Here is a 23730-nt window from a genome sequence, read left to right as displayed (position 1 = left end):
TATAACTTTAAAAATTTTCAACTGTCTAACCTAAATATTTTCAAAATGGCAAAAACTAATTCAAATTTTCAATTTGAACACCCTGTCTATATGTATCCGAAACTATCAACTTCCGGATAAGGTATATTTTCTCCAATTGTCACCATTTGACATGTAGTATCTCCAGTTTTCGGTTGTCCCATCTTTCATGAATCGCCCTGTAGAGTAAAAAAATATTTAGACACTCTGCAAAATGAAAACAGACAACTTTCATATAAAGCAAATTTAACTGAATCGATCGATTTTTCCACCCTCTAGCACCCAATATTCATTTGTACCATTCTTGCTGAAACATCCTGTAGAAATGTCACATTTTCTAATTTATGCCTATTCGACGATCAACTAGATATCTATTTTTTTTTTTAACTTAATATTGGGCAAGCAAAATACGTTTTTTCTTCAACCGTCATAATTCCGGCGACAGCTGGTGACCAGTCCATACAAGGACAATCTCAAGAACTGCGAAAATAAGTCCTAATCTGCTATTGCTTTTGGTACGGTTATACGGTAAGGGGAGGGATTCTTAACGTTTGAGTGGAGGAACTTTTTGTTGCAGACGGTTGCCATGATAATTACGATAAATGCAGTAAATATGAACTCATTACCAAATTAACCTTTTTTACATCTAAACATATTAGAGGCGTATAAAACGCCAAAGTACCAATTTTTGAACATATATACATATACATATGCATACACAAACAGAAGCTGCTGATGTAAACAATATATTTGCGTGAACATTACTGTAACGAATAGCGGGCGAGACGAAAACTATTTCGTGACTTACCATTTAGCGTTTACGTTAATGTTTAAGTTAATTGCTAATTAGATAATGTAAATGAACTATGCCAAAAACTGTCTATTGGCATAGAACATGTAACACATAATAGGTTTAGAGCCACTTCCAAAATTCAAATATAAAATAAAAAGGTGTTAGACACCATTTAAAAACTTATAAATAGTTTTGAAACCCTACATATTTCCAATTGACACAAAAAATAAAAATATACGAATCCCAACGTATTTTCAAAAAAAAATTATTTATTTGAACTTATGTAGTACTTGTACTTATGTACCAATGCTACGCCACTGCGCAACAAAGAATACCCTCTGATAAAACACTTAATCGACCTGGGACCGTGGATAAGTGATTGGCCGTAAATCTAAATCTGCTCGATTTTGTAGGACAAGTTTTGTCTAGTCATTGGGTAGATACCTACTTACTTCTATTTATAATTTCATCAAATGTGATAACGCGTATTATGAGGTGTCATAAGTAGATAATAGTCATATGATCTTAAATATGAGTAAACCAGTATATCCACTTCAAATGTGAGTGGTTTGAATTGTTCCAAAAATTAATTTCCGTTATTGATGTTTTCCAATAAACAGTAATTTTTAGTAATGGAAATACATATAAATTGTCAAAATGAGTTTTTTAATCAATTTATTTCAGTTCTCGAGCACAATAGATAATTAGTATTTCATTAACTATTTGATATAATTTACATTAATTTAAAAGATTATTTGTTTCAAAACCAAAAAGAGCCATTTTAATCTACTCCTTTGCCAGTAAATTGCAAATAACGTTGAAATGAACTATGGCAAAAAATCAGCAATTAGACATAAATACTACGTAATGAACCTTGATACTGTTATACTTATCGTAGGTTCGATGATAAGTGAAACTACTTCTCAAGCTTTGTGATAATTAACAAACTTTATTCAAACACAAATACAATAACAATAATAAATAAGGCGTGAGCTATTTAAACACTTCTAATTAAATTAAATCTTTTCGCTATAACCATTACTACTCAATTAACTTTCCTTCTCCATGCTGTCAAGAATTTTTTTCAATATTCCTCTTAACACAATGGCGAAGAATATTTTTTACAGCATTTAGTTATTTTCTAAAATAAAACACCTAATACGATTTTTTTGAAAATTCATCATTTTTATTATCTTCAAATTTCCCAAACATCTAAGACGCTAAATAGCTCCCCCCAATTTAGCATTACATTAATAGCATGACTGTCTAGAACTTTACCGATTAAGAGTCAATAGATCAAAATCCTGACAATTTTACCTAGAAGAAAACATTCCTAGATAGATAAATATAGACAAAATGGTAGTTAGTATTACGGCTTCTTTGAAAATTATCTTCCAGGTAGTTACTGATGCACTGAGATAATGGCCATAAGGGCCGGTTTTTCAAACTTCTGGCAACTTTATTAGCAAGATAAGTTATATAATTTCTGTAGAAATTGAGAAATAGTTTAATACTCTGTTCTGATTTCGTCGTTTCGAAATGGAAATTATCTTACTAGCAAAGTTATTAGGAGTTTGAGAAACCAGCCGTAGGGCTTAATTATTAACGTGCAGTTAATTACTGTCTGCTACGTGTTAATACAGTAATAAATTGACCCTTAACCGTCTCAATTCCTCAATGTACCTCTTCTAGTTTCTTCGCGGACACGTTGTATATTTTATTGTAGTGTGTACTCGTTGTGTAGTTAACTGCATAACAGAAATACGTTATTGCCATTGCAGCTTCGTGGCTTCTAATATACGACTCAAGAGTCAATATTGACAAGAAATTCTTCTTGAATACGTCAATTAGACCTTGTCAGTGCCAAGGTTGTGTCAAATGACAAGACAAAAAAAGTTCTTGTGGAAAATAAACATAGTAATACTGAAAATTCACAATTTTATACACTAAAATACCAAAAAATCATTATTTGAAACTAAAATGCATATGATCTGGATTATCTATTCATGATATTGTGACAACATCGCTTATCGCGCGTTCTTCTTTTGGCCATTAACATAAATAACAATGGAAAACCCAAGTATCTTACTTAGAGTGAAAACCAATAATGGACAACACGTTATAAAAGATCTCGCTGCCAAAAATACCATCAAGGACTTGAAACAAGCCTTGTCCAAAATCTCCAGCCTCCCCATTGGTAATTTACAAGTTTTATGTGGTTTTCCTCCAAAACCCTTGGACGTTAGTCAGGATGATTTGCATTTAGGTAAATTTAAAATTGCTATCTAAATTCCAGGTACAAAGACCTAAATTTCTATTCTAGCACAGAGTGGTATAACTTCGGGCGACACTTTAATATTACAAGAACTATCCAAACCCCTTAAAGCAACTAATAGTGTACCTCGAGATGAAGAGAAACTTGAGTTAGAATCAAGTAATGATCTTTTAACGGTTGATTCAAACAAATTGCCTGGTATTTTATTGAAACACATTGTGCCTGCTGATAATTCTTGCTTGTTCACCAGCATTAATTTTGTATTAAATGGAAAAATTGATGGCAGTGGAGGAGCAGCTACTTACTTAAGACAATTAGTAGCTGAAACAATTCTTAATGAAAAACATATTTACGATGAAGCTATGTTGGGAAAACCTATTGAACAGTACTGTTCATGGATCCAAAATGATACTTCTTGGGGTGGAGCTATAGAGCTCTCAATTTTTAGCAATTATTATGGGGTTGAAATTGCAGTTGTTGATACAATAAATGCAATTATAAATAGATTTGGTGAGGATCAGAATTATCCTCTAAGAGTTTTGTTGATGTTTGATGGAATTCATTATGACCCACTATACATGGAACCATTTGATGTAAGTTTGACTATCAGAATCTAACGGCCAAGGCCAATGAGGTATAATGATTTTAGGGCAGTAAAATTCAAACTATATTTGAGACAGTAGATGAAAGAGTATTGCAAGAAGCAAAAGTTTTAGCAGATGAAGCAAAGTCAAGTAGACAATTCACCGATGTTAACAAGTTCACACTGAAATGCATGGTTTGTAATGTCATGTTAAAAGGACAAGTGGAGGCTCAATCTCATGCCAAATCTACAAACCATATGAACTTTGGGGAGGTCTGAGGTTACTATAATTTGAGATTTGATTGTTTCTAGTTTCTTGTAAATGGCACTTCTTGACTGTCATATAGGTACACTAAAATTAAAGTGAATATAATTCTTTATGGAAGATGATATGCCTTTTATGTTGTAGCTACTTATGATCAATTTCATTTTCTACCTTTCTAAATCAATCCATAGCAGTCAGTAGCATAATCACAAAGCAAATTTACTTCCAAGGTTCCTTTTTATAACTTAATGCTGACTGAGTACATATACCGATATACTGTGTTAAACAAAAAGTCGGAATTTTTTTCAAATTTGAAATATTTTGTTGATATTTAATAGGTGATTTAACATTACATTATTTTATAACATTATAATTAGTATTTTATTGGTAAAATACTCCAAATATAGTTATCTTTGAAATATACAAACATATAATTATATAAACAAATCTTTTGATAAAATGGTTGGATATATAATAGTATACTAATTATGTTATAAGCCACAGTTTACCTATTAGAAATTAATAAAATATTTCAAATTTGAAAAAAGTTACAATTTTTTTGTCCAATACTGTATTTCAGCATAACTTCTAAACATTTCAAATTCACGTAGTGTGTTAAACTATTTTTTCTCTTTCTACCTCGTGATTTGCGATCTAACACTAACACTTTATTGCACCAGGATGGTAATAACTCCGCATCATTCATTCAACTGTAATCAGCGTGCGGTAATGCATCACTTTACCACACTCATTTGTATGTAGAACGACTACTTTCCATCGATTACGATGGTTATATATTCTTTCCGCTACTATAAACTTCTACACGCATCGTAAACCATACGCGACAACAGTAGTAAACGGCGCTTATCACGTCTTTTTTCTCCAGTACCGCTTTTTTTTAAAGTGAGTAGCTGGGATTAGTATTGACCCAACCAATCAAAAGGATGCCAAAAAAATTAGGGTTTTATTACTGCCAGGTCGAATTCGAACACGTCCGGTTAGTAATTCACTTAAATAGATTTTTTTTCCAAAAATAAAGAAGAATGCCGTCAAGACAATTGACTTTTTGGAAAAAAATTAAATTTCAGCTGTATAAGAAAAAAGAAGAGTCTCTAATGATATATTCTGAATACTAGAAATTTTTGAAGACTAAAAATCAATGCAAATTTAAGAAGTTAAGTGGAGGTTCAATCAAAAATCCAGATTCAAACTTATGAGATAGATTACAGTAAAATCTTTTATATGATTATAGTCTTGAATTTGTTCGCATTTTACAGGTTCAAAGATCAGAAAAGACACGAATGCTTAGTTGAAATATGAATCAATTTTGGTTTCCTTTTAACTAACATTTAGAAAAGAACGTAAACATGCTCTAAGATTTATAGTGAATTATGATATGCGACATTATACTGCCTTTATCATTTCATTGTTTTGAAATGTTGTAACGTGATGTTTTGATTAACCTTTTAAAATTTAATTTTGTGACTAAACGCTTTTAATTCATATGTAGAAAGGGGATCGATTCTGTAGTTAACAAGAAACAATATGGTATCATTTTCCTGAAGAATTTCCAAACAAATGGTTTTTATTTATTTCACTGATATTTCAGATTGTAAGAAGTTGTCGTTTGGGGGACGTCACTAAAAAATTTTCCCCAAGATTCTTCCAAAGTTATAGAAAAATGTCCAACATGGATCCTAACGTAATAGTTCAGGATGCAGGTGATAAAGGCATTATAATCTTAAACCGACCCAAAGCCCTCAACTCCTTAAACATTTCGATGGTCAATAAAATCTATCCTGCCCTCAAAAAGTGGCACTCCAAGAAGAAACTTGTTATAATTAAAGGTAAGATAATCTAATTGCACTAAAATATCTTATAGTTGCAACCTTACAGGCAATGGTGGTAAAGCTTTTTGTGCTGGAGGCGATATAAAAGCCATAGCAGAAGGTGCCTTTAAAGGCGAAAATCTTGGCTATGATTTCTTCCGAAATGAATACAAAACTAATGGCCTTATAGGCTCATACAAGATTCCATATATTGCTTTCATAGATGGAATAGTTATGGGTGGTGGGGTTGGACTCTCTGTCCATGGTTCTTACAGAATAGCAACAGAGAGAACATTATTTGCCATGCCTGAAACTCAAATAGGGTTGTTCCCAGATGTTGGAGGTTCACATTTTTTACCAAAATTACGTGGAAAGCTTGGATGCTACCTTGCACTAACAGGAGTAAGATTAAAGGGCTCAGATGTGTTTAAAGCAGGGATTGCAACACATCTTACTGACAGCTCAAATCTGAAGAAAATCGAAGAAGAGCTTTTGGAAGCTTCTAATGAAAATGATATTAAAAAAGTACTGAATAAATACCAAAAACATGAGATAGGTGAATTTTCCTTGCTTCCTCATTTAGAAAAGATTGATACTTGCTTCTCTGCAACCACAGTAGAGGAAATTTATTTAAGGCTCGAAAAGGATGGATCTAAATGGGCTGAAGAGACCATTGGTCTTTTAAATAAGATGTCTCCCACTAGTCTAAAAATTACACTTAAAGAGCTAGAGCTTGGAAAAGAGATGAATCTGTTAGATTGTTTAAAGATGGAATATAGATTGGCAATAAAATGTGTTGATAATCATGACTTCAAAGAAGGTAGGTCTATTAAATTAAATGAAAACTTAAGTGGCTTTGTGCACTACTTACTTTAGGTGTAAGGGCATTGTTAATAGATAAGGACCAAAGTCCTAAATGGAAACCTGGGAGTTTAAAGGAAGTGACCAGTGATATAGTAGATTGGCATTTCCAAAAGCTAACTGAAGATTTGGAACTGAAACATTAGTCATAACTTGTTAAGATGTAATTTTGTTTTATAATAATGCTTTGTTCCTTTATTAAATAAAAATAAACAACAGGACTTACACTCTAAGTGTTAGTAACCACATTATTTGCCAAAACCACTTCTACAGTTTGGGCTAGGCTCAATTTCCTCATCTTTCCATTGATCAGGAATTTTAGCAATTATTGAGAGAGCATGAACTCCGCTTTGCAATTCTGCCTTTAAAATATCATTTATTTTCCGGTGCCTCTGCAAATACCCACAAGATATTAACAAATTTTAGATTACATGAAAAAATGTCCCTTTACCTTTATTAAAGGCAGATCCTTGAAAGCATCACATACTACAATAACTTTAAAATGAGTTTCTGCTCCTTTAGGAACATTATGCATATGGGACTCATTTATTACCTTTAAATATGAGGGATTTAGCTGTGAGAGTTTATTAATGATGATCCTTTCAACAGGTTTTTCTGTTGAGCCCATTTTGCAGCTTAAGGGGACTAGCAGTCTAAGAAAAAAAAATTAATTAAACATTTTTTGTGGTAGGATATATATTTTTTTAATTCAGAACTACTGAGTGCCCAAGTAAATACCTATTGATGCCCAATTTCAAATGATGTGAGATTAGGTGGGAGACTCTTTGTTGAAGAGGCATTTGAATAAGCCTGAATTGTACTTAGTTCCTTATTTAAGTACCAATGACGATTAGTTATTATTAATTACCTACATAAAGTCAAAAAAGGATGAATAATTGTATCTGTTATGCTGATATTTTCACAACCAGTATTTGCGCTTTTATGTTCAAAATTATATTCACTATACACAAAATTTATAAATCGAACGGAGAAAATATAGTAATAATTAAATATTGCAAATTGTCCAAAATGTAATAAAAGCAAAGTCCAAATAACAAACTAAAAGAAATTTGAAATAAATTTTTAGGTTATAATAATAATAGTGACAATAATATATGACATACGCCGGATCACATACGGTCTGTGTTACGATTGTTCAGTATTAAGAATCACCATATAAATATAAACTGCTAGTTTATATTTATATGAAAATCATCAACGTTTATAATTGTTCATCAAACGTATATTTTGACTTTGATTCGTAATAATATCTTGACGTCTGTGGAGCATTATCAATCTCACTCTGGTCAATAAAAAATAATAGTGAAAAATAAAATTTGGTTTACTCGGTGCATTCCGAACTTAATACTGATTCCTTCATCTTTTATACGACAATCAAACAACAAAATGGCGACTATTTGCAGGTTATGTTTGGCATAATTTCAATTTTGGACGTGTTTTTGAGTGTTTCTGCTTTAAAACCTATTTGTTTGGATTTAATATAGATTGTAAGCGGTAAGGCGTGTTCTAGATCTTTGTATTAATATTTGTTAAAAGGAAATAAAAGTTTTTAATTGCCAGAAGCGTATTAGAGCCGTTTCGCAATGGCGGATGCCGCAGCTAGGCAGCTCCAGTACGAATACAAAGCGGTAAGTTGAGTTTCTTGCCAGCATTTTATAGGAAAGGGACACTTTCTGGTGAGGGTGAATAAAGAAAACTCGATAATAAATGTTACTCATATTAGATAGTTGCTGAAATAATTTATGCTCCATTTGAATGCAAATGGTGGCTTTTTTAAACCAGATTTAAGGATTTGCACTGCATAGCACCAGCATTTTGTATTTTGTAAAATATATTGAACCATTCAGATTAATAATTTATCTCTAAATAAATCGCTGATTTCATTTTTCAGAACTCCAATCTTGTGTTACAAGCTGATGTTCGTCTTATTGATAGACGTAATCGTGATGAGGCCACTGGTGAAGTTATGTCCTTGGTGGGGAAACTCACCAATTCTAAAATGGGAGATCGAGCACAGAGGACGAAACCGGCAAAAGCTGAAGAAAGGAAAGCTAAGTAAGTTGCTCAAATATCTTAACTAGCTAGAACATGCAGGGTGCTACAAAATTGAGGTTATTTTTTGAGATATTGAACCTAACTCATGACTTATACCAATCCCACTCAAACAAATTAGTTAGAAGTTTTACTAAAAAAAAGATAAATATATGTAAGTGAGCAAAGCTCTAAAAGTAAACCAAGAGAGAAGGTTTTTAAAAAATCATGAAAAGTTGATTTACTTATGGCTTGTTTATGAACTTTTAGCTAATTTCCTGAACTTAGGGATGATTATCCATGAACAAAGTATGTGCAGTATTAAACTTAAATATAATCAACATTATCCTTTAGGGGACTTCTGAACTTAGCTAGTAGTAGTAGAGAAGCTGGTAGCTTTTATTATAAGCTTATTTAATAATATATTGTTTAGTGAAATATTCTATATTTCTTCTTATTCTTTTTGTCAATGGAACATATGTAAATCAGTATGTATTTCTTTAGGCAATTTGTTTCTGCCAATAGAAAACGCTTGGTAAAAGAGCTCATCTAACAATATATTAAACACTTATTTACCAAACATGTGCTGTTCAACTTTTTTCTAACTACATTTATTCAGCATGTGAAATATAGATCCTTCTCTAGATATGTATGTGTTGATAATGATCTTTATTTAAGACGTCAGAAGCGTGACGAAGCTCAGTACGACTTTGCTAGAATGAAGGGCGCCACATTACTCTCTGAAGGAGTTGATGAGATGGTGGGAATTATTTACAAACCTAAAACTCAAGAAACCAGGCAAACTTATGAAGTTCTTTTGAGTTTCTTGCAAGAAGCCCTTGGTGATCAACCCAGGGACATTATTTGTGGAGCTGCAGATGAAGTGCTGTCAGTATTGAAAAATGATAGATTAAAAGAGAGGGAAAAGAAGAAAGAGACAGAAATGCTTATAGGTAAGAATTAGTTGTTAAATATTTAAATGCTGTGTGGGTAGATCTGTTAGCTGGGCTTGAAATTTATTTACATTGTTTATTAATAGTACATAAATCACATGTTACAGTACCTGATGTTGTAATTTGTTGCTGGTCTCTTATTAGAGATGTATAAATCTTTGTTTTACATGTAAATAAAAGAGCAAAATTTAACTCCATCTTGCAGATATCATATGTAAATGTTCTTTTCAACATCATTATTAATATATATTAATTAGGTAAAAGTTTGAGATAAAGTAATATTTAATACATGTTCATTAACTATTGTTACAGTACTCAGGCTCCATTCCTGATGTACCTTTAGTGTAACAAGTCACCTACTTGGGAACTTGTGACTTAATTAATTATTATGCTATTTGTTTTAGGTGCTATACCTGAAGAACGCTTCGCTCTTTTGGTCAATTTAGGCAAGAAAATAACAGACTTTGGAACTGAGGAATTAAAGTCTAATACAGGGGAGGAAAATATTGATGAGACTTATGGCATAAACGTACAATTTGAAGAATCTGAAGAAGAAGATGATGAGGATATGTATGGAGAAGTGAGAGAGGAGTTTGATGAAGAGGAAGGAGAAGAAGCAAGGGAAGATGGAGCTATTCATGCGGAGAATTTAGGTGTCAGCGTAGAGGAACTAAAAAAGGAGAAATCTTTGCATCCAATGGACATAGACGCCTATTGGTTGCAAAGAAAATTATCAAAAATATACGACGACGCCATGATTTCTCAAGCAAAAGCAGCTGAGGTCTTAAATGTTTTAAGAGATGCCGGAGACGACAGGGAATTGGAAAACCAATTAGTTTTGCTACTGGGATATGATTGCTTTGATTTTATAAAGCAGCTAAAGAAAAATAGAAAACTGATCCTCTATTGCACCTTGTTGGCCAAATCTCAGAGCGAGACGGAGCGCCAAAAATTGAAGGAGAAAATGTCGGAGGACGCAGCGTTAAAGAAGATATTGAAATTGCTGGAAACAGGGAGGGGTGATGAGGAAAATGGAGACGATGAGTCAACGTCTAGATCCAGGAAGAGGAAACACAGCAGCGACGAGGAAGATTTGGACGAGGACACTGAGAAGACGCAAGTGGCAGGAACAAGGAAGATGATTGATTTTGAAGATTTAGTATTTTCGCAGGTAAATATTTTAAAGAAGAAACACTTCCTGAAAATTCTAATGCTGAATACAAAGCTGTAATCATTACCGAATGATGGTACGTGTAGAACCAACAAATTTACAAAACGTCAAAAAAAATATATTTGGTAGTTTTTAATTAGTATGTAATCAATTTAAATTGTTGTGTCTTGTGTTACAGGGATCTCATTTCATGGCAAGCAAAAAATGTCAGTTGCCCGACGGTTCCTTCAGAAAACAAAATAAAGGTTACGAAGAAGTCCACGTTCCCGCCCTAAAACCCAAACCATTTGGTGATAACGAGAAGCTACAACCAATTGATCAACTGCCCAAGTACGTGCAACCCGTGTTCGATGGTTTCAAAAGCCTCAATAGAATCCAAAGCCGGTTATGCAAAGCAGCTTTAGAAGGGGATGAAAACATTTTGTTGTGCGCTCCTACTGGTGCGGGTAAAACCAACGTGGCTCTTTTAACGATGATGAGGGAAATTGGCAAGCACATCAACTCGGACGGTACCATAAACGCGGACGAATTCAAGATTATTTACATAGCCCCCATGCGGTCTCTGGTACAGGAAATGGTGGGAAATTTTGGCAAACGGTTAGCTAGTTACAATATGACTGTGCATGAGCTAACTGGAGATCATCAGTTGACAAGAGAACAGATTGCCGAGGCTCAAGTGATCGTTTGTACGCCCGAGAAGTGGGATATTATAACAAGGAAAGGTGAGCTAAAATTTCGACTAATTCTGTATGGAAAAACATTTTTTTTAATGTACGGACAGGCATTTACATTATATTTTAATTATCACTTAAACATTTATATATATATATATAGGGAAAATTTTGTATTGGTAGGTGGTGAGAAAACATTCACTTCACTGGTACGTCTCATTATCATCGACGAGATCCATTTACTTCACGACGAAAGAGGCCCGGTACTTGAAGCCTTAGTGGCCCGCACTATACGAATGATCGAATCCACCCAAGAAGAAGTGAGGCTGGTCGGTCTATCAGCCACCCTACCCAATTACCAAGACGTAGCTGCATTCCTACGTGTACGTCCAGAATCCGGGTTGTTCTACTTCGACAATAGTTTCAGACCGGTGGCTTTAGAACAGCAATACATCGGTGTCACGGAAAAGAAAGCCACCAAACGTTGCCAAATAATGAACGAAATCGTGTATGAGAAAACGATGGAGCACGCGGGAAAGAACCAAGTACTAATTTTCGTACATTCGAGGAACGAGACTGGGAAAACTGCGCGGGCTATAAGGGATATGTGCTTGGAGAAAGATACTTTAGGGCAGTTTTTGAGGGAGGGTTCTGCGTCGATGGAGGTGTTGAGAACAGAAGCAGATCAAGTGAAGAATAACGAATTGAAGGACTTATTGCCCTATGGGTTCGCCATCCATCACGCGGGTATGACACGGGTGGACAGGACTTTGGTTGAGGATTTGTTTGCTGACAGGCACATTCAGGTTAGTTTAGATTAACTTGATGTACTTTACGAATTTTCAAGCAAGATGTCATTTGAAAATCTATAATACCTCTAACAACAATTTCAACCAAATCCAATATCGGTTTTTACGTCAGAATGCGTACCTGCGCAAATTTACCAGTACTCATTCAATCGGAGGCGTAAAACTCTTCTACTAAATTGTTATTTTATTTCTTGATTAGTTGATAACTTTTCCTTCAATCTGACAATTCTTAGAAAAATTAAATTAAAAATTCAAACATTTTATATTCATTTATTTGCGAGTTTAAATTAAAATAGAATTAAATAAGAGTCTTATGTCGATATCTCTATAGGTGTTAGTTTCCACGGCCACTTTAGCCTGGGGTGTCAACTTACCCGCTCATACGGTAATCATTAAAGGGACCCAAATTTATGATCCTACTAAAGGAAGGTGGGTCGAGCTGGGAGCCTTGGATGTCCTACAAATGTTAGGTAACGTAGCAATTAACCTTCAATCCTTATTTACTTCAACACTGAATCTTTTCTGTCCTAGGTCGTGCCGGCCGTCCACAGTACGACACTAAAGGCGAAGGTATTCTCATAACGAATCACAGCGAACTCCAATACTATCTTTCTCTTCTTAACCAGCAACTCCCAATTGAATCCCAACTAGTGTCCAAATTGCCTGATATGTTGAATGCAGAAATCGTATTGGGAACTATTCAAAACATGAAAGACGCAGTAACTTGGCTTGGTTATACATATTTGTATATTCGACTAATGCGAGCACACTCTTTATACGGCATTTCTCACGATCAAATGAAGCACGATCCTCTATTGGAGCAGCATCGAGCCGATTTGGTGCATACGGCTGCGATGCATTTGGACCGCAGCGGATTAGTGAAGTACGACAGGAAAACTGGGCAGTTTCAGGGAACTGAATTAGGACGCATTGCGTCTCAGTATTATTGCACTCATGAAACTATGTCCACCTATAATCAATTGTTAAAGCCCTACTTGAGTGATATCGATTTATTCCGCGTATTTTCATTATCTGGGGAGTTTAAGAACATTGCAGTCCGAGAGGGTGAGCCAGGAGAGTTGCAGAAACTTATGGAGAGAGTTCCTATACCTATAAAAGAGAGCATTGAAGAGCCAAGTGCTAAAGTTAATGTGTTACTGCAAGCCTACATTTCGCAACTGAAACTAGAGAGCTTCGCTCTTATGTCCGATATGGTCTACGTTACTCAATCCGCCTCCAGACTCATTAGGGCCATATTTGAAATAGTGCTACATAGAGGATGGGCCCAGTTGGCTGATAAAGTACTGACATTGTGTAAAATGGTTGACAAGAGGATGTGGCAGTCTATGTCTCCTTTGAGACAATTCAAGAAGATGCCTGAAGAGATTGTTAAGAAAATTGAAAAGAAATATTTCCCCTGGGAGCGACTTTACGATCTAGGACCCAATGAAATCGGCGAACTGATTCGTGTTCCGAAATTGGGTAAAACGATCCACAAATACGTGCACCAATTCCCCAAATTGGAACTTTCCACTCACATTCAACCGGTTACGCGGTCGATGCTGAAAGTAGAGCTTACAATTACACCCGATTTCCAGTGGGAGGAGAAGCTGCACGGACACGCTGAGGCCTTTTGGATATTCGTCGAAGACGTGGACTCGGAAGTAATTTTGCATCACGAGTACTTTTTGCTAAAGCAGAAGTATTGCCAGGATGAGCATTTAGTAAAGTTTTTCGTGCCGATTTACGAACCGCTGGCGCCGCACTACTTTCTGCGGATTGTCTCGGATAGGTGGATCGGGGCCCAGACTCAGCTGCCAGTATCGTTCAAGTAAGTACACGATTTGCTTGCGTTTGTGTGTATAATAAATGGGATTTTTTTGCGAATGCAGTATTGAGATCTAGGCAATTGTAATAAATGATAAAAAAAATTACTAGGTAACGTCGGGTCCGTTCATTCATCAGTCTCACCGATTTGGTCACTTTTAGCTTGCTTTGAAAAAACACATTCATTTATTATGTTCACTATAATGTCTAAACTTCAGTGTATCTGTGCTTACTATATCCTATCGAATTCGGACTACCTTATAGATTTACTAAATCAATATTTTTCATTATAGGCACTTGATTCTGCCGGAAAAGAACTTCCCACCTACAGAGCTGCTCGACCTCCAACCATTGCCGATCACAGCTCTCCGAAACGAGTTGTATGAATCACTCTACAGCGAAAAGTTCCCTCAATTCAACCCAATTCAAACGCAAGTGTTCAACTCAGTTTATAACGGAGACGACAATATTTTTATCGGTGCGCCCACCGGCTCCGGGAAAACCACCATTGCTGAATTTGCAATTCTGCGTCTGTTGGACAGAAACCCCGATGGGAGGTGCGTGTACCTGGTTCCAAAAGATGCACTCGCTGAGTTGATTTTTGCCGATTGGCATATCAAATTCGGGCAGACTCTTGGCAAGAAAGTGGTACTTCTCACTGGCGAAACTGGCACTGATCTGAAGCTGTTGGCCAAAGGGCAGATCGTTATTACAAGCGCTGAGAAGTGGGATGTGCTGTCACGGAGGTGGAAGCAGAGGAAGAATGTGCAGAATATCAATTTGTTTATCGTAGATGAGTTGCATTTGATAGGAGGCGAGGATGGGCCCGTCATTGAAATCATATGTTCCAGGATGAGGTATGGAAAATATGTACTACTATGTTTTTTTAACTCAAATCAAAGAGGGAATAATAGGAGATCTGGGGAATATAAAGGCTTTATTCCTACTGATCATTTAAGTGACACATGTTAAGGCAATCCACTTGTATATAAATGGCGCAAAATAATTATATGAGCATGAAATCTGCTGTTGTCATTCTACTTTGCATAAAGTTCATCTCTAATTTTTTTAAATTGTAACCTTTTCAGGTACATTTCCTCCCAAATCGAGAAACCGATCCGTATGGTTGCATTAAGCGGCTCTCTAGCCGATTACAAAGACGTGGCTCAATGGTTGGGCTGCAATGCAAACGCCACCTTCAATTTCCACCCAAGTGTGCGCCCAGTGCCCCTGGAACTGCACGTGCAGGGTTTTAATTTGACGCATAATGCTTCCCGTCTCATCGCCATGGGGAAGCCCGTGTACAACGCCATTGTAAGGCACAGCCCTCACAAGCCAGTCATCGTGTTCGTACCTACCAGGAAACAGGCTAGGATGACCGCTATCGACTTGCTAACGTATGCAGCTGCCGAGGGACAACCCAATAAGTTCTTCCATGCCGATGAAGAGGATATCAAGCCGTTTTTGGATAGAATGAGTGATAAGGCGAGTAGATTGCGACGGTTTTAGAAAACATACTTAATGTTTCTTAATATCCTTTTTAAGACTTTAAAAGAAACCCTGTCACAAGGTGTAGCCTACATGCACGAAGGGTTAACAGCCGCAGATTTGAGGTTGGTAGAACAATTGTTTGATTCGGGGGCAGTTCAAATTGCTGTAGTTACCAGAGATCTCTGTTGGGCGCTGAATATATTTGCCCATTTAGTCATCATCATGGATACGCAGTTTTTCAATGGTGCGTTTGTAAAGGGAAATATGGGTAAAACGCATTAATAATGATATTTATAGGAAAGATTCATGCCTATGAAAACTATCCCATTACGGATGTTTTACAAATGGTGGGAAGGGCTAACAGGCCCCTCGAGGACGTTGACGCTAAATGTTTCCTGATGTGTCAGTCTTCGAAAAAGGATTTCTTTAAAAAATTCTTGAGTGACCCGCTTCCAGTCGAGGTAATTGACATCTCATTTATTATATCTAATTTAAGCTAAATGTGAAGTTATTTTAGAGTCATTTGGACCACAGACTACATGATCATTTCAATGCAGAAATTGTCACCAAAACCATTGAAAACAAACAGGATGCAGTTGATTATCTCACATGGACTTTCTTATACAGACGTTTAACCCAAAACCCGAACTATTATAACTTGCAGGGCGTAAGCCATAGGCATTTGTCCGACCATCTTTCCGAGCTAGTAGAAAACACTTTATCCGATTTGGAACAGTCCAAATGCATCAGTGTAGAGGAAGACATGGATTGTGTGCCTTTAAATCTGGGCATGATCGCCGCTTATTACTATATTAACTATACCACAATTGGTAGGTAAGCTTTTGTGTCACTATTTAATGCTTTACATGTTGTTTTTCTTTAGAATTGTTCAGTTTATCGCTGAACAGCAAAACTAAGATAAGAGGGCTATTGGAAATTATTTCATCGGCAGCCGAATACGAAGATATTCCCGTGCGACATCGTGAAGATAACGTTTTAAAACAATTAGCTCAGAAGTTGCCCAACAAACTCACATCTCCGACCGGAGGACAGCCAAAATGCAATGATCCACATGTTAAGACCAATTTATTGTTACAGGCCCATCTTTGCCGGTAAGCTTGGTCCAATATGCTATTGCAGAGCGACAAACTTTGAAATCTTCATTTTCTTTTTCTACGCATCTCTTTTTTGAACATGTCAGGAAGAATAAGGCAATGGTTTGCTGATTTACAAATAGATTGTTTTTAGATATTTATTAGCCGTTCAGCTAATCTTTAGGGAAAATATAGATGTGGTCGCTATTCAATATTCTTATAAATTTATAAACATTAATTACTCTCGAATAGTAATTGTTAAATGAGTGATGGTTAGCGTAAAATTTAAAGACTTTAAACTTTAATACACTAAACTTTAGAATTGAATTGTTCTTCCAGATTGCAACTAAGCGCTGAGCTTCAGGGAGACACGGAAAATGTACTCGCCAAAGCAATTCGCCTTATCCAGGCTTGCGTGGACGTGCTCAGTTCCAACGGTTGGCTTTCACCTGCGGTCGCTGCTATGGAGTTGGCCCAGATGGTGACGCAGGCAATGTGGAGTAAAGATTCTTACTTGAAGCAATTACCGCATTTTAATGCCGATATTATTAAACGATGCACTGAAAAGGTATCATTAAGGGACTTTAACAAGTGTGCAGGGAATCGCATTTCCTATGGTTTCGTCGGGTATTTCACGTATTGACGAAGATAGAAAGATTCAGTTTTCGAGAACTGTTTTAGCGAATTGAAGGCTGCGCAAATACCGTATTCTCCTATCTTCTTTAACAAATGAGATAATCAGCAAAGACTACTGAAATAGAACATCCGATTCTCCCCAATAATACTCATTTAACACTAACGACATTATGTGTATAATCATCTCTTTCTTTAGGGTGTCGAAACTGTTTTCGATATAATGGAATTGGAAGACGAGGTCCGGAGCAAACTGCTAAGTTTGAACGATGTGCAAATGGCGGATGTCGCTCGCTTCTGCAACCGTTACCCGAATATCGAGCTTACCTATGAAGTATTGGATAAAGACAAGATACATTCCGGATCGTCAGTGCACGTAGCAGTACAGTTAGAGAGGGAAGACGAAGTCAATGGGCCGGTTATCGCTCCCTTCTTCCCACAGGTAAAACCTAAACATAGAAAATCATTTTTTTACATAAGTGAAAAACTAAAAATCGCCTCTCAAGTTCGTAGGATTTAACCAAATCTGCATCTCATACAATTTCTGAGATCCTCAACTGGTTCTATATTAGACACAATGTAATTTTAATCATTTTTTTCTAGAAACGTGAAGAAGGTTGGTGGGTGGTGATCGGTGACCCCAAAGGCAACTCTCTGCTCTCCATTAAAAGGTTAACGTTACAACAAAAAGCCCGAGTAAAATTGGACTTTGTAGCTCCTAGTCCGGGGCACCACAGTTATACTTTGTACTTTATGAGCGATGCTTATCTAGGATGCGATCAGGAGTACAAATTTTCGATCGACGTTGGAGATTTCGAATCCAGTGCCAGTGATTCCGATTAAAACCTGACCATTGAAGTTTCAAATCTTTCAAACGCAAAAAACTATTAAAACTACACTTTTATTTTATAAATGTATATTTTACTTACAGATACGCTTACTTAAGCAAGACAGGTTTCAATATAGGAATTTATAAAAATTATTCCAAACCACATTTAAATGTTTAAAACTAAAAATGTTTAGTGTCAAAGCACGAAGCTATCTAATCTTAGCCTTCCCTCATTTTCAGTTAAAAACATGATGTCTGCCATCGTTTGTTCACAAATGGCTTCCTCTCCTTTTTCCGACATCTGAAATAAAACAAATCAGGGTCAAACATACACGTCAAATCTGCTCAACAATGAAAATGTCACAAGTTTCTTTTATTGTATCTTCAAAACGAGAGTATATTCATCTCTTAAATTTATACAGAAGTTACTTTAAATTAAAAAAAACTTACAGGCTTCCAGTTGTATTCGCTCGTTTGAGGTGAATACTTGAAATCAGGCCCAAAATTAACAGAGACCGTTACATTGCGATGCAGCGACAATGCCGGATAGTACGAGCCCTGGTAGATATCTTCAAAAGCCACTCCTTGGCATTCGCCATTCTTGAAGTTCAATATTTTGCTTCCCGGCAGTACGATTAGCGCTTTCTGTCTTTCCTGCGGTTGGTCTTTTTCCTCGTAGTATAGGTGACTCTTGAATTTCACCAACGGCTGCAACAAGAAATACATTAAACACTCGACAAAGCTCGAAAACGTAAACTTACTCTGTCTTTGTAAGTATTGGGTACAATTTTAGTGGTGTTATTTTGCGGAAGCACAATCATGAATCCCACAGTGTCCCCTTCGGCGTACCCTTTGCTGTAGTGCTTTCCATGAGCTTCGTGGAACTTGGTGCCTTTCTTAGATCTCCAAGAGTACCCGAATTTATCGTAACCTAAAGGAGCCTGTAAATTGGCGTAGTCCTGACCCCATCCCAGACGAACCGCTGTTCCCTCCGGCATTTCTTCGATAGTCGCTTCCCAATACCAACAGCCTTTAGTTACAACTATAAGATGATTTTTATAATAATAACTTCGACTGATTTCTTGTCTCTTACAATGACTGGCGCGCACAGTCGAATAACCTTTATCCCCTGTCACAGCGAGACGATCTTCCGATATCTTCAATTGTGGACCCCTATCATGTAGGGCAAGAAGTACAGTGCTAGGAATGGAGGTTCTATACAACCAACCAGGAATTGGCTTTCCTGCCCAATCGGAACTTTCATCAAATTCCTAAATGTTTTTCATATAGTGAGTGCGAAAATTATGGAAACCATCGATATAAAACCCGATAATGATTAGATAAAATCGTTTTGACAATTACTAAGTATCTCTTAAAGGTAATTCACCTAAATAATATTATTGAATTAGTAAATTTGCGGTATGTATAATTAAAAGCGCAGCTAGTTGCGCTTTTAATTATACTTTAATTATACTTTAAAAGATCTTAAAGAAATCTAAAGGAAGACTACAAAAATTCAAGAATTAAAATAAGCGCACAAAACGGCACTTTTAAAGGAAATTTTAATGTCAGTATTTCTATTACTATTGAGGTTTTAATTCATCAATGCATTTGCCTTGATTTAAACGTATATTGCACAATATTAAAAATCGAAAGGTGCGTGAAACAAACCTGCCGAAATGGCGCATGTGGGTCCGGCTCAGCAAGCATGTATCTGTAGCCGTCTTTGTTAAAAGGATGATCCAAAGGATATCCGTGAGGGGGCAGCTTCGGTGTGGTTAAGTCCATTCCTCTGCTTTTCTTGCCAGGGCCTCCCATATCGCCCAGAAACTTACGCTTCATGTTACGCGATTTTAAGCTGACGGCTATAAATACAGGAAAGACAAATAAAGAAGTTATTTTCTGCGAGAAATAGTTGATAGTTCGAATGTTTAGCATTTGACTATGGTATAATGAAAAATGATATTCAACCAATTTTTAGTGTCCCAGATTTTATGTGATAGTAAATATAAAGGTTGTTGCGAAAAATGTGGAAAATTTGCAAAATATAGATAGACAATTTACTTTGTATTCTGAAATGAGACACCTCGTTACAATTCTCGTTGCTATCATGTCTAAATACTCAGGACAAAACGTCGGATCAAAAGTTTTACTATAATAAAGCTTTTTCAGATTTTCTTTATCCTGAGAATTGACGCCAGAAAAAAAATAAAATCAAAAATATTGCTTCGTTCATGCAAACTAAAAATTTTAAAACATTTCCTGGCGGTTACTTTATTGGGCTACAAATTACACGATCTTGATCTCATTTTACCAAATCTGTATGCGATTCTATATCATGATTTTTAATTGATTATTTTCAAATTCCATGCAGATTTTTGTTAAAAATTCAGTGTGCGGCTATTGACAAAGCTACTTCTGACAAATAAACGGGAAATACAAGATTTATATCGCTCAAAATAACTGCGATACGTTAAGTACAAACGAAGTGGACGTTTAAATCATTGATAACTTACGTGGTGGCCTGTTAACAACTTTTATTTTAGCCATGATAAATGATATAATACGTAGAGGAGCGTTTATCGCTAATCTTGGAAATGATAACGGTTATGTGACTCACGTCATCGATATGTCAAACAATAGCTTGCTTAACAAACAAGCAAATACTTAATTATTCTGATTAAATTATTATAGCGACTTTTAGGTTCAAATAATTCCTGAATACTCACTTGCAACTATTTATTAACTCAATAAATTAACTGCTACGATTCGTCAACTAATAGTCCACTAATAAATGATCATTTCACTACTAAACACCTTAATATCGCTTATAATAATTGTTTCGTTCTTATAGCTATAGAACTCTTGGACTAACTCACTCTTAAATTATTGATAAAGTGATTCCAATGTCGTTTTTAACAACCTGTATTTCGTAAATGGAACAATTTTAAACATTTTTTCTTATTTTCACTCAAACAATATCATTTTAAATTAGCGACATGTGTTTAGGGAACACCTTGTGCAATAGCGTTTTCTATTGGCAAATTTAGTGCAAAATTAATGTAATATAATACTACTTTATTAATACTCAGTAGACAGGAATAAAAATACTTTATTGTTGCACTAATTTCCCCATTAATAGCCCATAATAGCATAGGTATTCTGTAATACATACTGTGCTGGATGCCCATTTCAGTGACTTTCAATGTTCCACTCTTTATCATGGCCTCATAATTGGGCTTTATGTTATTCAGATCTGTGTTAATTAATCCATATAACTGACCCTCTCCTTTATCCTCGAAAACAAACAGGATGTGAATATCTTTGATCAATGCTTTTGTTACTGTAGAATGCCATGACTGAGTGACACGTCTATAGATGAAAAGGAGAAAAAGAACTATGCAAGTAAAAAATACCTTATGTTAAAGTTTATTGATTATACTATATGCACAGGCACACATTGAATGTTATATGCACATCACTACCTAATATACTCACTCTTCTACAAATTCTTTTTTCCTTATTTTTCTTACCTGGATGTAGTGGTTATTGCCTCCCAATGATACTCAATATATGGAATTATTTCCTTCTCTTTATTAAACAGCAACTTATTACTTCCTTCTTTGGCACTGAGCTGCTGAAGATTAGCAATGGCTGTCACACACATCTGACTAATTTCTGTACAAAGACAATCCTATAAAATTTACAGTCAAGCCAATTAGAAGTCAAATTTAACATCTACCAACTCACTAATGAAAATCTAACAATATTAAAGCCAAATTTACAGATTGCTACTACTTTGCTACATAGCAGTTTGTGAAATATGTTTTATAGATGCCGATAACCTTTCCGGTGATTATAAATTAAAGATTGTATATTATTTAAGTTTTAATTTTCAGTTTAGACCTATTATATATTTGTACTGTATTTACCTTTTCTATGTTTTAATTGAAACTAACAAATGTTGATTGGCTTGACACAAAGTGCACATATAAGAGATGAGATTTGATCATGCTTGTGCTATTAAAATGTTTATATTTTATTTGAATATATATCCTAAAATTTACATTGTCCTAAACCCAAATTGTTGCTCTCCAATGCGCTTTTTCTCTTTGTATTGATTGTTTTGATAATATTTAACTCCATAATTTGACATTTAATTAAAACCCTGCTATAAAGTTGCTAAATCAGATCAATCTACTTTACAATGCATGTTAAGAAAGCATACCATCTCTATTGGGAAAGCATATTCTTTAAATATCTCACTCCATAAATTTAGCTTAAGAAGACAAATTGAAATGTTATGGAATCTTAATGTAAAAACCCTTACGTGCTTGGCTTTTTCTAAAAGTTTCTAATCCTGTTTGGGAGCAGTTTTTACAAATAAACACATAGTTGGACAAAAATGGAACCAATTTTCCCAGTTGATATCCAATACATGATTCATGATACCATCTGGAACAATTTGCACAAAGCAACTCGACAATATTTAAATTTCGGTCCTTGCCACTAAAAAGATAATCAAATGTCTCTTGCATATATTGCAAGGTTTTAATTGTTGAATACCAATAGCAACTTCCTGATTCCACTTGCTTCCGGTCTTTTTTTTCATAGTCACCAGCTCTGGTTGCAGTGGTATTTGTTGAGGATATAGATTCATTGTCAGTTTCACTGCTCTGAGTTTTGTCATCAATGTCTTGGGCGGAAGACTCAGTTTCTGGACATTCATTTTTTCTAAAATTTCAAGTAATATAACGATAATCATACATTATTAAAATGAAAATTCATGGTTTTCTGTTATCATTATTGCGTTTTTCACTCAATGTTTCAAGCAGTATCAGCTACATTTGGCTCATTATCAAATACAATTAAAACATCTTTATGAAACTAATTTTAAAACTATACAGTGTGGCATAAATTGTGCCTACATGTATAGGTATCTAGAGGACTATAAGAGTCAGAATAAATGGTTAAATGGGAAACATTGATCGGAATTTCATGATGATGGAAGTCTAAGAATTATTGTTTAATACAAGAAAAATATAATGTATATGTTATGTTGTGGGCATGGATGTATAGTCGTTCTGTTTTAGCCAAAAATTAATCTTCAACGTACCCTTGATCTTTTTCCTCGATCATTTTCGATATTAACAAGAAATTAGTTTGCAAAACGGATAAAAATAATATAGGATATAATTAAATGAATCCTTTAATATTAAAATTGAAGGGAAGATAATTTATATGTAATAATAAATCGTAAAGCCGTAAACAATAAACAAACATTTGAGGTTCTGATGAGAAAGATCCGTAACATGTCAATGTTTATGTCAGAATTAAATTTAACGTTCTAACAAGAACCATACATACATTTGTCAAAAAGATGGTGATGGATGACGCATTGAGAATGCTTCCATGAAGAAGAAATCGTTAAACTTGTTTCATTTTAGAAAAAGTTTGTAATGTCGATTAAATAAGTAAAGTTTTACATGCGAAGATATAGTTTTAATTCATTTAAAAATAAAATAGCAGCGCAAATCTAGTCTTAAATGATTAAAATTCCTATTGTGATGTTGTGT

General features: G+C 35.2%; 5 protein-coding genes across 10 annotated transcripts; 3 read left to right on the top strand and 2 right to left on the bottom strand.

Moving 5' to 3' along the window:
- Positions 1-2717: 2717 nt before the first annotated feature.
- Positions 2718-4055, top strand: Yod1 (Yod1 deubiquitinase). Of its 2 annotated transcripts, XM_066403175.1 has the most exons (4): positions 2718-3077; positions 3135-3506; positions 3561-3679; positions 3736-4055. In XM_066403175.1, the coding sequence occupies exons 1-4, from the start codon at positions 2879-2881 to the stop codon at positions 3946-3948; spliced, it is 903 nt and encodes a 300-aa protein (XP_066259272.1). In that variant the 5' UTR covers positions 2718-2878; the 3' UTR covers positions 3949-4055. The 2 variants fall into 2 exon arrangements, with proteins under 2 accessions (XP_066259272.1, XP_066259271.1); XM_066403174.1 differs by having other exon boundaries at positions 2722-3077; positions 3135-3679.
- A 1247-nt stretch (positions 4056-5302) lies between these two features.
- Positions 5303-6843, top strand: Hibch (3-hydroxyisobutyryl-CoA hydrolase). Of its 2 annotated transcripts, XM_066403290.1 has the most exons (4): positions 5303-5482; positions 5544-5781; positions 5831-6583; positions 6640-6843. In XM_066403290.1, the coding sequence occupies exons 1-4, from the start codon at positions 5480-5482 to the stop codon at positions 6768-6770; spliced, it is 1125 nt and encodes a 374-aa protein (XP_066259387.1). In that variant the 5' UTR covers positions 5303-5479; the 3' UTR covers positions 6771-6843. The 2 variants fall into 2 exon arrangements, with proteins under 2 accessions (XP_066259387.1, XP_066259388.1); XM_066403291.1 differs by lacking the exon at positions 5303-5482 and having other exon boundaries at positions 5489-5781.
- LOC136417552 (DNA-binding transcriptional regulator BolA) lies at positions 6748-7653 on the bottom strand. Of its 2 annotated transcripts, none has more exons than XM_066403305.1 (3): positions 7363-7653; positions 7076-7277; positions 6748-7016 (listed from the first exon to the last, which is right to left on the bottom strand). In XM_066403305.1, the coding sequence occupies exons 1-3, from the start codon at positions 7422-7424 to the stop codon at positions 6873-6875; spliced, it is 408 nt and encodes a 135-aa protein (XP_066259402.1). In that variant the 5' UTR covers positions 7425-7653; the 3' UTR covers positions 6748-6872. The 2 variants fall into 2 exon arrangements, with proteins under 2 accessions (XP_066259402.1, XP_066259403.1); XM_066403306.1 differs by having other exon boundaries at positions 7076-7267; positions 7362-7650.
- Positions 7654-8038: 385 nt separating this feature from the next.
- Positions 8039-18231, top strand: l(3)72Ab (U5 small nuclear ribonucleoprotein l(3)72Ab). The gene is made up of 18 exons (XM_066403241.1): positions 8039-8139; positions 8206-8273; positions 8537-8700; positions 9355-9629; positions 10034-10800; positions 10979-11522; positions 11655-12277; positions 12612-12750; positions 12812-14111; positions 14401-14964; positions 15196-15592; positions 15653-15842; positions 15896-16059; positions 16116-16428; positions 16482-16710; positions 17032-17260; positions 17525-17767; positions 17929-18231. Exons 2-18 carry the CDS (start codon positions 8229-8231, stop codon positions 18166-18168), a joined length of 6426 nt encoding a protein of 2141 aa, XP_066259338.1. The 5' UTR covers positions 8039-8139; positions 8206-8228; the 3' UTR covers positions 18169-18231.
- Positions 18225-23443, bottom strand: ash2 (Set1/Ash2 histone methyltransferase complex subunit ash2). Of its 3 annotated transcripts, XM_066403243.1 has the most exons (10): positions 23271-23443; positions 22721-22888; positions 22485-22663; positions 21688-21832; positions 21330-21526; positions 19826-20019; positions 19248-19425; positions 18916-19196; positions 18605-18862; positions 18225-18455 (listed from the first exon to the last, which is right to left on the bottom strand). In XM_066403243.1, exons 1-10 carry the CDS (start codon positions 23291-23293, stop codon positions 18351-18353), a joined length of 1728 nt encoding a protein of 575 aa, XP_066259340.1. In that variant the 5' UTR covers positions 23294-23443; the 3' UTR covers positions 18225-18350. The 3 variants fall into 3 exon arrangements, with proteins under 3 accessions (XP_066259340.1, XP_066259341.1, XP_066259342.1); XM_066403244.1 differs by lacking the exons at positions 22721-22888; positions 23271-23443 and having other exon boundaries at positions 21688-21848; positions 22485-22604; XM_066403245.1 differs by lacking the exons at positions 21330-21526; positions 21688-21832; positions 22485-22663; positions 22721-22888; positions 23271-23443 and adding an exon at positions 20671-20872.
- Between the last annotated feature and the right edge of the window lie 287 nt (positions 23444-23730).

The sequence above is a fragment of the Euwallacea similis genome, chromosome 28, assembly GCF_039881205.1.
Source record: "Euwallacea similis isolate ESF13 chromosome 28, ESF131.1, whole genome shotgun sequence".
NCBI classification, from domain to species: domain Eukaryota; kingdom Metazoa; phylum Arthropoda; class Insecta; order Coleoptera; family Curculionidae; genus Euwallacea; species Euwallacea similis.
The sequence above is the reverse complement of the archived record's forward strand: the minus strand, read 5'-3'. Positions and strand labels throughout refer to the sequence as shown.

What these genes read in the sequence shown, in the direction of transcription:
- ash2 (XM_066403243.1), bottom strand. Translation starts at nt 23,293, where the DNA reads ATGATCGAGGAAAAAGATCAAGG. An exon ending in GCAATAACCACTACATCCAG is followed by an intron (nt 21,527 to 21,687) that starts GTAAGAAAAATA and finishes TTTCATCTATAG; the next exon opens with ACGTGTCACTCAGTCATGGC. An exon ending in CCAATACTTACAAAGACAGA is followed by an intron (nt 18,863 to 18,915) that starts GTAAGTTTACGT and finishes TTCTTGTTGCAG; the next exon opens with CCGTTGGTGAAATTCAAGAG.
- LOC136417552 (XM_066403305.1), bottom strand. Translation starts at nt 7,424, where the DNA reads ATGCCTCTTCAACAAAGAGTCTCCCACCTAATCTCACATCATTTGAAA. An exon ending in TTGAAATTGGGCATCAATAG is followed by an intron (nt 7,278 to 7,362) that starts GTATTTACTTGG and finishes TTTTTTTCTTAG; the next exon opens with ACTGCTAGTCCCCTTAAGCT. An exon ending in AGGATCTGCCTTTAATAAAG is followed by an intron (nt 7,017 to 7,075) that starts GTAAAGGGACAT and finishes GGGTATTTGCAG; the next exon opens with AGGCACCGGAAAATAAATGA.
- Yod1 (XM_066403174.1), top strand. Translation starts at nt 2,879, where the DNA reads ATGGAAAACCCAAGTATCTTACTTAGAGTGAAAACCAATAATGGACAA. An exon ending in TCAGGATGATTTGCATTTAG is followed by an intron (nt 3,078 to 3,134) that starts GTAAATTTAAAA and finishes TTTCTATTCTAG; the next exon opens with CACAGAGTGGTATAACTTCG. An exon ending in TATACATGGAACCATTTGAT is followed by an intron (nt 3,680 to 3,735) that starts GTAAGTTTGACT and finishes TAATGATTTTAG; the next exon opens with GGCAGTAAAATTCAAACTAT.
- Hibch (XM_066403290.1), top strand. An exon ending in GAAACTTGTTATAATTAAAG is followed by an intron (nt 5,782 to 5,830) that starts GTAAGATAATCT and finishes GCAACCTTACAG; the next exon opens with GCAATGGTGGTAAAGCTTTT. An exon ending in TAATCATGACTTCAAAGAAG is followed by an intron (nt 6,584 to 6,639) that starts GTAGGTCTATTA and finishes TACTTACTTTAG; the next exon opens with GTGTAAGGGCATTGTTAATA.